Below are 11,658 nucleotides of genomic sequence, written 5' to 3' on the forward strand. Positions count from 1 at the left end.
CCCAGTTCTTGCAGTATGATGTTAAATAACATCTTCCATTTTTATGCCATCAGTGCATCATTAACATCCCTCTACTTCAGTCACTGTCAACAAGAAATCTAAAATCAGCTTTAGTGGTCTTCCTCCATCCCAATACTTCTCCTCTCCAGGTCAATGCTTCTAGTTTCACCAGGTGCCATCATCACCTCCCCTCAGGCTCCCAGCTCTCCTCAAAACCCTCGCTCTCTCTTTTTCTGAGTGTGAAGGCAGAGCAGAAGCTTAGGAAACAGAAGGTTAGTGAAAAGATATGCAACTGAAATATCCTTGCTTTTATCTGCCCTTAACGGACAAAGAAAAGGGATGATTCACAGGTGGCCCATCTGGGAATTTTCCAGCTTATTTTCCAGCTCCAATTTTCTATATTGGAGCCCCATTTTCCCTTTGCTTCAAAGTGCACATTCATTAGGCTCAACAAGGAGTCACAGGATTGTGACCCAAATGGGGAAAAATAGTTGAAATTTTCCACAAAACAATGGAAATTTGTTTTTCTCCTCTCCTCTCCTCTCCTCTCCTCTCCTCTCCTCCGCTCTCTCTTTTTCTGAGTGTGAAGGCAGAGCAGAAGCTTAGGAAACAGAAGGTTAGTGAAAAGATATGCAACTGAAATATCCTTGCTTTTATCTGCCCTTAACGGACAAAGAAAAGGGATGATTCACAGGTGGCCCATCTGGGAATTTTCCAGCTTATTTTCCAGCTCCAATTTTCTATATTGGAGCCCCATTTTCCCTTTGCTTCAAAGTGCACATTCATTAGGCTCAACAAGGAGTCACAGGATTGTGACCCAAATGGGGAAAAATAGTTGAAATTTTCCACAAAACAATGGAAATTTGTTTTTCTCCTCTCCTCTCCTCAACACAAACAAGCAAAACCTCTAGGGAATTTCTAAGGAAAATCTGTTGACCATTGTTAAGAAGCCTTATTTTTCAAGTAAAAATCTGAAAGGTTTTGGTTTTTTTTTAATTACTGGAGATTGCCTAGTTTTAACACCCATGGGGAAGAGATGAAGATAACAGTTCTTACATACAGATGTGTACCTCAGACAAACAGACACCCCAAATCAGGGAGGGCAAGAAGCCACTGAGAGCTGATTTCAGTCCAGGACTGCCCAGAAAGTGTACCATGCGATACGCAAAGTTGTTATCCTGATGGCGGGGTGAACCCTGTGACAACACCTGTTGCTCAGGCTATGATGGAGAAAAAGCTCAGTTTTAGGGGAGGAAAAAGACTTTTGAGTAAACTAGTGTCAAAACAGTGACTTCTGTATCATCTCTGTACCGCTCAGCTGTTCACTGATCTGCTCTTTGCTTTACAGACCATTAAAATAACAGCAGAGATATGGGTGTTCATGCTACTTGAACTGCTCAGGGCACTTACGGTGGAGGGATCCCTGCCCCAGTTAATGGTGTGCATTGCAGTTAGTGGGTCTGCTCGCACGGTCCAGGCCAGCCTGATGCTGGAATACCTTTGCTGAATGGGCCTCTCAGCCTGGAAATAAGCTGTGGGAGGTTTTGGTGTACAAGTGGCTAAAGATCAACATCACTTACAATGAGTCACACTTTAAAAACACTTCCCAGGTATTTTTGTGTAAGAAAATCATCTTTTCTCTCTCCTTTATTCAGTCTTGAAGGAAATACTGCATGTTTAGGAGAGGCCCGGCTGCAACTTTGAAGTGAATGGATTTATTCTTGTGCTTTACTTAAAAAAAGCAGTTAGAAAACTTCACATACCAAAAATTCCCAACAAGACAGCTGTCAGGGGGTGACATGTCGGATATGAAGTGGCTCTCCAGCTGGTCCCTGTCTGCATGCTGGGAAGGCATGTGGAGACATTTTTTCAATTGCTGTACTAGTTTGACATGTTCACAGTGGAAAATGATGTATCATTCTTGAGCCTTTGGTTGGTGGACACTTCAAAGTGCATTGGATCTTCGGAGAGGAGTGCCCTATTGTTAATTGTTCCTTTCACATGTACATTGGGATGAACATGGCGAGAGCAGCGAGGAACAAAAGGGCTCCGGTGGCCTCTTAGAGAAAAACCCTGTGCAGCTCAACCTGAGTCTGACCTTGAAAGGGTGGGTTGCTCTGGTTTTTAAATCCTGCTCGCCAGCTCTTTCCCCTCCGGCTCCCTGCCGTTACTCAGCTGCAGGGGAATGGGCTGCTGGAGCAGCGAGCACAGTGGGGCATGGGGAGCCCCTCCACCGCTGCCATGTGGTGCCCAAGGAGCTGCATCCTGGGCAAGCGTCCTTCCAGGAGGGGACGGGCACAGCTGGAGTCTAGGGGCTTGGAGAGGGCTTCTGCAATGGGTGTGTTGGAGGGGTGCAGATTTCCCTTATCCTCCAGTAAGCAGGCGAGCCATATCGACTCTCCTCAATCTAACTGGCCCACTAGCACTCAGTCTCAGAGCACAGCCCAGGGGTCTTGAGCCCCTATGATTGGATAAAGTGTCTCATAACACGTGGCATGAGTTTCCCAGGCCTCTGAGGACACAGTTCATTAACATCTTGAGACAATCCTTTGCTTCCAGGCACCTGTCCCATGTTTCTCTGTCTCTCCCTCTCACCCCCTTGGGCAACCAACTAGATCTATTAAGAGATTGCACTGTGGAATGTGGTGTCCAGGTTGGGTTCAAACACTCAAGCACAGGAGGCAGTTGGTTCCTACAAACAGAGATGTGATCCTTTGGTGTGCACCTCTTTCAATGAGCTAGACAAAACCTCTCCCTGTAGCCTCAGCTGCACAGAAGGATCTGTATTGGGTCACAGAGAGGACAGGCCCTGGCTAGCGCATCCCGAAATAGAAGCTCAGGCAGGTGACTGGAAATTGCACCCCCAAATGAGCCGAATGGAAAGACTCTGCAGAGATTTGCACGCTGGTGTGAGGCAGATGATAGAGGCTGCAAGGCAGGGCTAGCTGCCCCAGGTCTCGCGGGGAATGAACTGCTTCTGAAATAGAAACTGGAAGGAGAGAGGCACATCTGCAGTGGCAAATCAGCCACTGTGTTACAGCCCACCGCGGTGCCAAAGGCTCTGTAGCACCTTCTGCTGCAGGATGTCCTGGCCCCGGCGTCTCCCTAGACCTGAAACACCTGAGCTGGGGCGCCGGCACATGTGGCTCAGGCCAGACTGGGAGAAGCGATGTGAATAGGGATGGCAGCACTGGGCACACCAGTATGGGGACACTGAAGAGTCGTTTCTGAGGCCTCTGCCCAGAGTTTGGTATAATGGCACAGTCTGGATCTTGTCCTTCTCTGAGGAAAATGACAGGAATAGAAATACAGTAAAATAACCTTAAAATGTAGCTGTTTTCAACCCTCAGTTCTCAGGCCTTTGATGCCTCACATGAGTAAGGTAGATTTTACTTGCAAAATGTCTTGGACTTCAGTCCCTGCTTTCCCCAGGGCATGCGTGTGTTTGATCCAGAGCTGGCAGCATCTCCCTGACAGTGGGTGCACATGTCCTGTGCCCCTCTCCACTCTTTCCATCCCCAGAGTGCTGTGGTCTGGAGAGCAGGAGCTGTGGTGCTCTAGCCGTGAGAGGCAGTGGGTCCTCAGCTGGCACACAGGCTGCCGCCAGCTCTGTGTCGTTGGTGTGTCTGGTGCACAGTGAGGGCAGCCCTTCTGCTCTCCTCTTCCTCCAGTTCTCCTGCTATTAAGTTATTGCCACCCCTTAGGGACAAGCCTGCGAGAAGGCGGAGGGCTCGCATAACTCTGGATCAGTAAAGGAAGCAGCTCAATTAGCATTTCACACGCCTTTTCTTCCCCCTCTTCTTACCTTCCCTGCAGCGGGCATGCTTTCCCCTTAAAGGATTGTCCTGTTTCTGCTCCTTGCCAGCGTTGGCAGGGTGACAGTAGTCGAGTGTGCAAACTTGTGCTATTGTCCCCAGGCCAGGGGGAGTCATGGAGACCCACTAATATGACACAGGAAAATGTTTGCTGATGGCAATTCTATGGGCTTTGTCTAACTCTTTCTCCATCATGACGACTCGATTTAAGTCTCTAACTGTTTGACTACAGATGCAAGAGTACTATCCAACTCCATCCTTTTGTCCGGGTAGTTTGAATGGGTAATTCAGCTTTTGTGTAACTCAATTGAGGGGGCAAACATAAAGACAAGATTCTTGAGCGCTCAAGCTCCCTTTCCATGGATATCTGCACATCTCTTTAGAGATTTGTTCCTTTCCTACCTTTTTCTGACATCATCCTCCCCTTAAAAAAAAAAAAAAAAAAAAAAAAAAAAAAAAAAAAAAAAAAAAAAAAAAAAAAAAAAAAAAAAAAAAAAAAAAAAAAAAAAAAAAAAAAAAAAAAAAAAAAAAAAAAAAAAAAAAAAAAAAAAAAAAAAAAAAAAAAAAAAAAAAAAAAAAAGGCTCTGATGGGGAACGGTTAAAAGTAGGCTAGCCCGGTCCCCCGTATTACATTGTCCGGTGCCAATGAAGCATAGTTAGTATCAGCCCCAGACAGCTTCAGGGAATGCAGGGAAAAGGGTGTCTAAACTTTCCTAACTCATCCTCAGCGTTTTCGCTTCGGATTGTGTCATTTTTAGAAAGAAAGGCCTTGGTATGGGTGAAGAGGATAGGGGAGAATGGTAGAAATCGCGGGGAAATGATTGTATTTATTAGCTGTCTTTCTGTGGCTGTCCCCATGGTGACAATTTGTGATGGCAAAGAATGCGAGGAGGGGAGGCTGATGCCTGATTGGGATGCTTTGTATTTGCCAAAGTGGCTTCTGATTGGCCTGGGAGAGCCCCGAACTCGCCGGAGTCGATATTCATTCAGCTTGCTCAAGTGCTTGCTAAACTGCGTCCAAACACTGGCGGGCCCCGGCTGCCTCCGACGAGGTTGGCGGTGTGTAACCTGCCTAACAAGATTAGCGGGGAAGGGGCTCTTCTCCGCAGCGACGCCGCAGCCGCCAGCACCGGCGAGAAAAGCCGCCGCGCGCTGGGTGAGTGTCCGCGCTTGCTTACAGGGAGGCGGGAGCGGCCACCCCGGCTTCTTTCCACCTAAGTGCTATCTAACAAGATGAGACACCGGGCTGGCCGGCATTCGTGATCCAGTCCCTGTGCCGGTGTGTGCCGGGGCAGTGGTGCAGGGCGGTGGGCTGCGGGCGCACGGCAGCTCTGCCGGGAGTTTGCCGGCACAGAGGTGAGCTGATGGACCACTTGTTTGGGTGGCTGACAAAGTTTGACATGTCCCCCCACCCTTCCTCCATTTGCTTGGTGCTATGTGAACTGAGGCTTCCTGCTCTTAAGTCTGCTCATCGTGTTTCGCAGGTTTGCCAAGGTTTGTCCAAAGGCGGATTATAAACTTTTCATGGGAAACTCTGCACGGCGCATCCAGTGAGATGGCATCGGACAGTGAGGTAAAAACCCTATTGAACTTCGTCAACCTGGCCTCCAGCGACATCAAAGCGGCTCTGGATAAATCGGCTCCTTGTCGCCGGTCGGTTGACCACAGAAAATACTTGCAGAAGCAGCTCAAGCGGTTTTCTCAGAAGTACTCACGGATCCCACGGTGCCACCCCAGCAAACCCCCCGAGTGCGGCTGGCGCAGGGGGACAGAGGACCGGGGCCGCGGCCCCCAGCCCGAGGCACCTGACCCCAGCCCCCACAGCGGGGCTGCTGCCGAGAAGGTGCTGCGGACAGCTGAGGCAGAGGAGAGCCTCACCGGGGAATGGGTTTTGCAAGAGCAAAACCCTGAGGCCGTCAGGCCTGACCAGTTGCCCATGAGGAAGCGACAGCTCCCCGCCTCCTTCTGGGAAGAGCCGCGGCCAGCCCAGAGCCTGCCGGCCAGGGCCTTTCCCGCTGGCCCCGAGGGGCTCCCGGCCCCCAGAGACCCTCCTCCCTACAAGGGGAAGAAAAGCAAACGGAGCTCAGACGCTGCCGGCCCAGAGAGCCCCCCTGAGTCTGCCCCGCACACGGGGGAGAAGGACCCTGCCGGGGTCCTCTCGGGCCGGATGGGCACCTGGACCTGCTGCCCTTTCCCCTGTCCTGGGCCGGGGGTGTACCAGCCCCCAGGCGCGCTGCCCCCATCACCTTTCCCGGGGCTGGGGCTGTGGAGGAAGAGTGCGGCCGCGCTGCCGGCTGAGGTGCCGCACTTCTGCAAGGAGGCTGACGGCACGGGGCAAAAACTCTACAGACCTGTGGTTTTGAAACCCATCCCCACCAAGCCCGCTGTCCCCCCGCCGATTTTCAATGTTTTTGGCTATCTTTAGCTGGGGCGGGTATCAGAGTCGCACTGAACATGACAGCTCCTGAGAGTGAATTGAGACGCCTGGTCGGGCACTGGGCTCGAGCTGCTGGCAGCGTGGAGCAGCGGGGGGAAGGAGGCCAGCGATCGCACCCTCTTCCTTGTGGGCGGGCTGGAGCGAATTAGTAACTGTTGGGAAGCTACTCGGGCTCCACTCTCCTCTCACTACATGGGTGTAAATTGGGAATAAGTCTTACGAATCCGGTGGCATGGAGCGTGAGGCAAACCAGGGCTCTTTCATCAACGGGCATTGTCTAAGCTGCGGCAAGTGGGGCTGCGGGCCATTCATAGCCACACTTGTAACACCTAGGAGACCTCCTCCATGTGGGAACATCTTTCCGGGGTTGCCCTGCGGCAGCAGCAGTGAAATGAAATGAATTAAATCCATTCAAAGAGTTTTTGGACTTTAAAGTAATTCCAGAGAAGTCAAGATATTCAGGTCACTTCCTTTTGCATGCAAGAGACTGGAAGGACAGTATTTAATGTAGAAACCATGCCTGTGAATTGATTTAAGCTCTTCTTGTATGTAAATACTGACAGAATTAAAAGAAAAAATTAAGGGAAGAAAGGAGGTAATTTTATTTTGGTGATTCTGCAAATGCAGTCTCTTTAGTTTTGACCCACCGGGTAGACACAGGTTTGATTTGCAACTGGTGGGTAGATATGAGGGCTGAAATCTCTGCCTATTCAGAATGATGTAAATCAAAAGTAATTCTTCTGGGGCTGGGAAATTAGCTAGTGTTAACCTGGTGCAAAGAGAAGCAGGATAAATTTCCACATCTAGAATTGCTCTGCACCAACAGAACAAATTAGAAATTGTATAATTAGTTGAATACAAAACCATAAAATAGATAGAAGAAAAAAGTGTGTAGAATAGCCTGCCTTGATTTCTGGCTCACAGATGTCTTTTATTTTCCCTGATTTTAAGATGCTATCACAAGACCTGACTACAAATGATTTGCCCAGTATTTTCCCAATTATTTTAACAAATTGGTGTTAGAAAAGTTAATAGGGGATTTTTTTAAGTTAGATTTGTCTTAAACCCACGGAGAAAGCAGTGCTAATGCACAGAACATGAGATCCAAAAGGATTAATACTGCAGGCCTATGTATCTCTTCAGTTATACTGGAGTAAATTACTGAGGTCAAGAGAAGTGTATTATGGGGGGCAAAAGGGCCAGAGAGTGGACACCTGTGATCTCCCAGGGCCTGAACCTGCTCTCGCTGAAGGCAATGGGAACTTCTCCCAGGAGTCAATAAAAAGTGGCCTCGATCGGCTTGGTCTCTGGCTAGTGTAGCTCCCTATGACTCTTGGTATCTCCATAAGGGGAAAAACAGGCAACACTTCTTTCGAGCACATTTTAGTCATGAAAACATTATCATCTTAAGCAATTGTAGAGTATTATTTTGGCTCTTCTGATGGGGCTTGGTGTTGTATAACCAGGTTGCAACTTTCGTTAGGATATGAACTACTCTCGGGCTAAAAACAGCTCATTCTTTCCCCAGACCTCACAGTATATCCCACCGATGTTTACTTTTATGGAAACGACGGCTGTAGTGTGTTAGTCCAACAGGCCAAAAGCAGAAACAGAGATGGCTTTCATTGCTTTCTCCCTGCTACCAGCACTTAATATATGTATCGAGCCTGTATAGACTACTCCCATAGAAGAGAGAGCAGGAAATGGCTTTAGTAGCACATACCTGCAACTGCATGCAAGGTGCAAGGTGGTAAAGAGCTGATCTGAGGGGTAAAGACATCAGGTTAGTTCTTGATCCAGAAGTGAAGATATGAATATACTTAGATGTCTTTTCTGTTTTGTCTTTTTGGTAAAAAAATCCATGAGGAGACTCCATCCCTCTCCACGAGGAGACTCCAACAGAAACCAGAGGCAGCATCCCCATTTAAGTTAATGGGAGGAGAACTATGGCTCTTAACTTGCAGAGCTGTAGGCAAGGAATTTCTTACATGGAAATAGGGTTGCTTTCTCACACCAATAGCTCTGTGTCACTGTTGTAGTCCAGATGAAGCCAGATGCTGAACTCTGGCTCAGTGCTGTCAATGCAGAGCAGCCTCCTGGGCATTGGTCTGGATTTCCAACCGGGTGACCAGAGCAGGTCGTGGAATGAACCACAGTGATTGCTGTGGACAAGTGTTCCTGCTTGAGTTTAGAAGGGAAATTTGAAAGTGCTGTGTATCGCACCAGAATTTCTATCAAAATTAAAATACTTGGCAAAGTGGATAGCCTCTGTAGAAATTTTTTTAGATATTTATGCACTTACCCTCGGATTTAAACTGATGTTAGTTTTTAAAATCCTTAAAATCCTTTGTGACATGGAACTTCCCTCCCCAGCCCAGGGCAGGCGGTGGCCCTTGCTGGGGGCCTGAGCTGGAGCAGCAATGAAGTAAAAAACAAATGAACAGAAGACAATTGTTAAGTATATTCGAAATCACTGAATGGAGATGTGTGAGACTTTCCAAAAGGTTTGCAAAGAATAGCAACTCTGTCTCCTCTCTAGCAATACTTACTGTTTTCTCACCCCTGAGATTAACATCAAAATTATTAATTGTTCAAGCTTGGCTTGATTCAGACTTTTCCTGGCTGTTTCTGTGTTTGGTTGTTCAATATTGCTATTCAGGACAGCTGATAGCCCTTCAGAATCTACTTGTTTATTCATACTTTGTTTGAAAGATGGAAACATGACATTCGAGAGCTGCTATTTACTAGAACAATGCAATTTTAAACTGTTAAAACCACAATAGCTTTTATAAATAATGGGAAGGGAGAGGTAAATGAAAAAGCTTTCATACAAAATGAAATAAAAAAATCAAAAAAGTGCACAAGAACATCAAGTGAATTGCACATGTTGCAGTAAAAAAAAAGTACAGTAACCTGGTCATGAAATATTCCTAGAACATTTCACATAAAGTCATCATCTCTGAAGGAGTCTATCTATCACACTCAGTAAAAACAAGCCACTTTACCTTGCACTAGAACTACTGATCTGCTTATAAAGCCTGGTTTGTTTGGGTTTTGGGGGATTTGTCTTTTCACAGTTACTTCTAGATAGATGCATTAAATACACATTGAATTTGTGCAGATTCAGTATTGCGCACAAAATATTGTGTCAATGACTGGAGTGGAGAGGTAGCGGGCTCCATTTCAGTGCAAATAAATGTAAAATGAGTGTGTGAAGATTTGCTGTAAGGATCAAGCAGAAATGACTTCATAACATTGTAATTACCAGATTCCCCCTCTAACAGACTCTTCTCTCCTCAGTTTCTGTGCACAGTGTGCCCTTATGCTTCCCGCAGTTGCGGTACGTTCCCATCAGACCAGTGCTCTCCAGCTCAGTGACTCTCCTGCTCAGGACAGATGGTTGAGAGCAACCAGGACATGGGTCTCCCAATAGCGATGAAGGTCTCTTGGTTGAAAGAAGAAAATGACTTTCCATATTTGCTCCACTCAAACCCAGTTTCAACTTCTCCAAGGACATAAAAAGAAATTGCAACTCGCAAGACTTTTGCGTATGTAACAATGTTGGCTCAGTGGAAATTCCCAGTTTGGGATAGCTTATGAAATCCCACCCCTGTGGTTATAAGTGCAGTTGGTGATTGTGAATCCTTCTATCAGCCAGCGGTCTCCCAGGCTGTCATTGCACACCGAACAAGCGCTTAAGTAAATGGTCTCCACCAAGCCATGTCTGTATCCATCACCCTTTATGACTGTGTTATACTCATTTAATTTCAAGGAATTTTCTTCTGATTTATATCAGTGTGAGTAAGACCCAGACCTTCACTGCTCAGCCCCATAAAGTGAGAGATGCACGAACTCCACAGCTGATTATCTCTCTCTCAAGCTATTGCTTACCAATACAGGGCCTTCACTGGTAAAACTGGTCTAAAGATTTCCTGTTCCCCATCCCTTTCCCTCCACCCAGTATTTTTCCAACCTGAAGCAATTTCCTGTTCATGCTGCAGGAGACAAGGGGGTAGATCCTAAACTGGTAGTAATGGAAGTCTCACTGGACGAAATTTCAGCAGTGGAGGAATCTCACCTGACTTTCCAAAGCTTTGCAAGAAGATCACTGTTCAGTGTGAATTGAAACTCCGTTGGTTTTTCAACTTCTTTTGCATTTGGGAAGGGGACAGCTATGGACAGAGCGCCCATAGCTGTAACCAGTTCTTCTGCTCACATCCTGTACCACAAGTGCTGAACACATTTCACACAAAACCATCACAGAATCTGAACTTCTGTGCCCAAACCTGTATGTGTGCAACACACTTTTAGTCCTGTGTTAAGGTATAAAACTCCACACAAATAAAACTTGGTGCAATGCATTTTCCCTACTTACATTTCTATCTGATTCCATGGATGGTATGCAGGCCAACAAACAAAACCAGATCTGTCAGGACTCTGGTGGGGAATCCAAACAAACCATGGTGCACAGCTCCTTTGTCACCTAAGGTAAGAATGAGTGTGCTTCTAGCATAAGATCTGCAAAGATGTAGTTCCAAATTTAGGCTATTCCATCCTTACTTAGGTGCCTAGTCAGGAATGGGGCACTCATCAAATCAGTGGTTCAGCAAGTCACACCTGTTAACTGAGCTGTAGTCACTGCCAATAACCGTTCATGGGCTCCTCGACCTCCCCAGCTGTGAAGGAATGTGACTTGTTAAAAACTTCAATAAAAGAATTTCACGGACAATTATAGCAGTTCAGCTGATAGATGGTAACTTGTTAAGCTGCCATAAATCAGTTGTGGATCTGAGCTGTAAATAGGTGACCTAATTTTCAAAGAAGCTGAGATAATAACTTTCATCAGTGTCAAAGGGAGCTAATAGATACTTCAAACTTCCAAAGTCAGGAAATTCAGGGCTAAATCCTAAGACTTTTATTCTGCCTCAGTAATATCTGACACCAAATGTGGTCCCATTGGCTTAAGTGGAACTACACCTGGCGCAAGAAACTTGGCATTGTTGAGGCACCTGAATAAGGATTTGGAAGCCTAATTCTGGCTATTAGTTTTCATAAATCTCAAAGTCTGACTTTCATAATTTTGAAGTAATCTCTCTTTTCTTCCAGTGATGGTATTGTTATAGCCACAGAGGTTCAAGGAGGTAAGAGAGGCTGGTTTTGTAGGGGCAAGATCTTCTAGTGGAGCAATAGATAAAGTTGGTTTAGTAGTGTTGCCTCTCTCCCTGTGTATCTTGCTTCTCTCCTCCACATCACTTCCTGTTCATGCTCATCTAGGGCTTTCTTCTGTTCTGACACCAGCTTCATGACAGAGTAAAACTACTGGTTACAGTGCAGCTACTACTAATTTACACACCAGAAAAAAAAAAAAAAAAAAAAAAGCCCAAAAATTCCTTTAAAAACCCCATC

At 46.5% G+C, this 11,658-nt stretch overlaps 1 protein-coding gene across 1 annotated transcript; it reads left to right on the top strand.

Moving 5' to 3' along the window:
* The first annotated feature begins 5,370 nt into the window (after positions 1–5,370).
* FAM181A (family with sequence similarity 181 member A) lies at positions 5,371–6,240 on the top strand. Its single transcript, XM_009280796.2, has one exon. The coding sequence runs from the start codon at positions 5,371–5,373 to the stop codon at positions 6,238–6,240; it is 870 nt and encodes a 289-aa protein (XP_009279071.1).
* Positions 6,241–11,658: the final 5,418 nt, after the last annotated feature.

The sequence above is a fragment of the Aptenodytes forsteri genome, unplaced genomic scaffold, assembly GCF_000699145.1.
Source record: "Aptenodytes forsteri isolate BGI_AS27 unplaced genomic scaffold, ASM69914v1 Scaffold193, whole genome shotgun sequence".
Lineage (NCBI taxonomy): Eukaryota > Metazoa > Chordata > Aves > Sphenisciformes > Spheniscidae > Aptenodytes > Aptenodytes forsteri.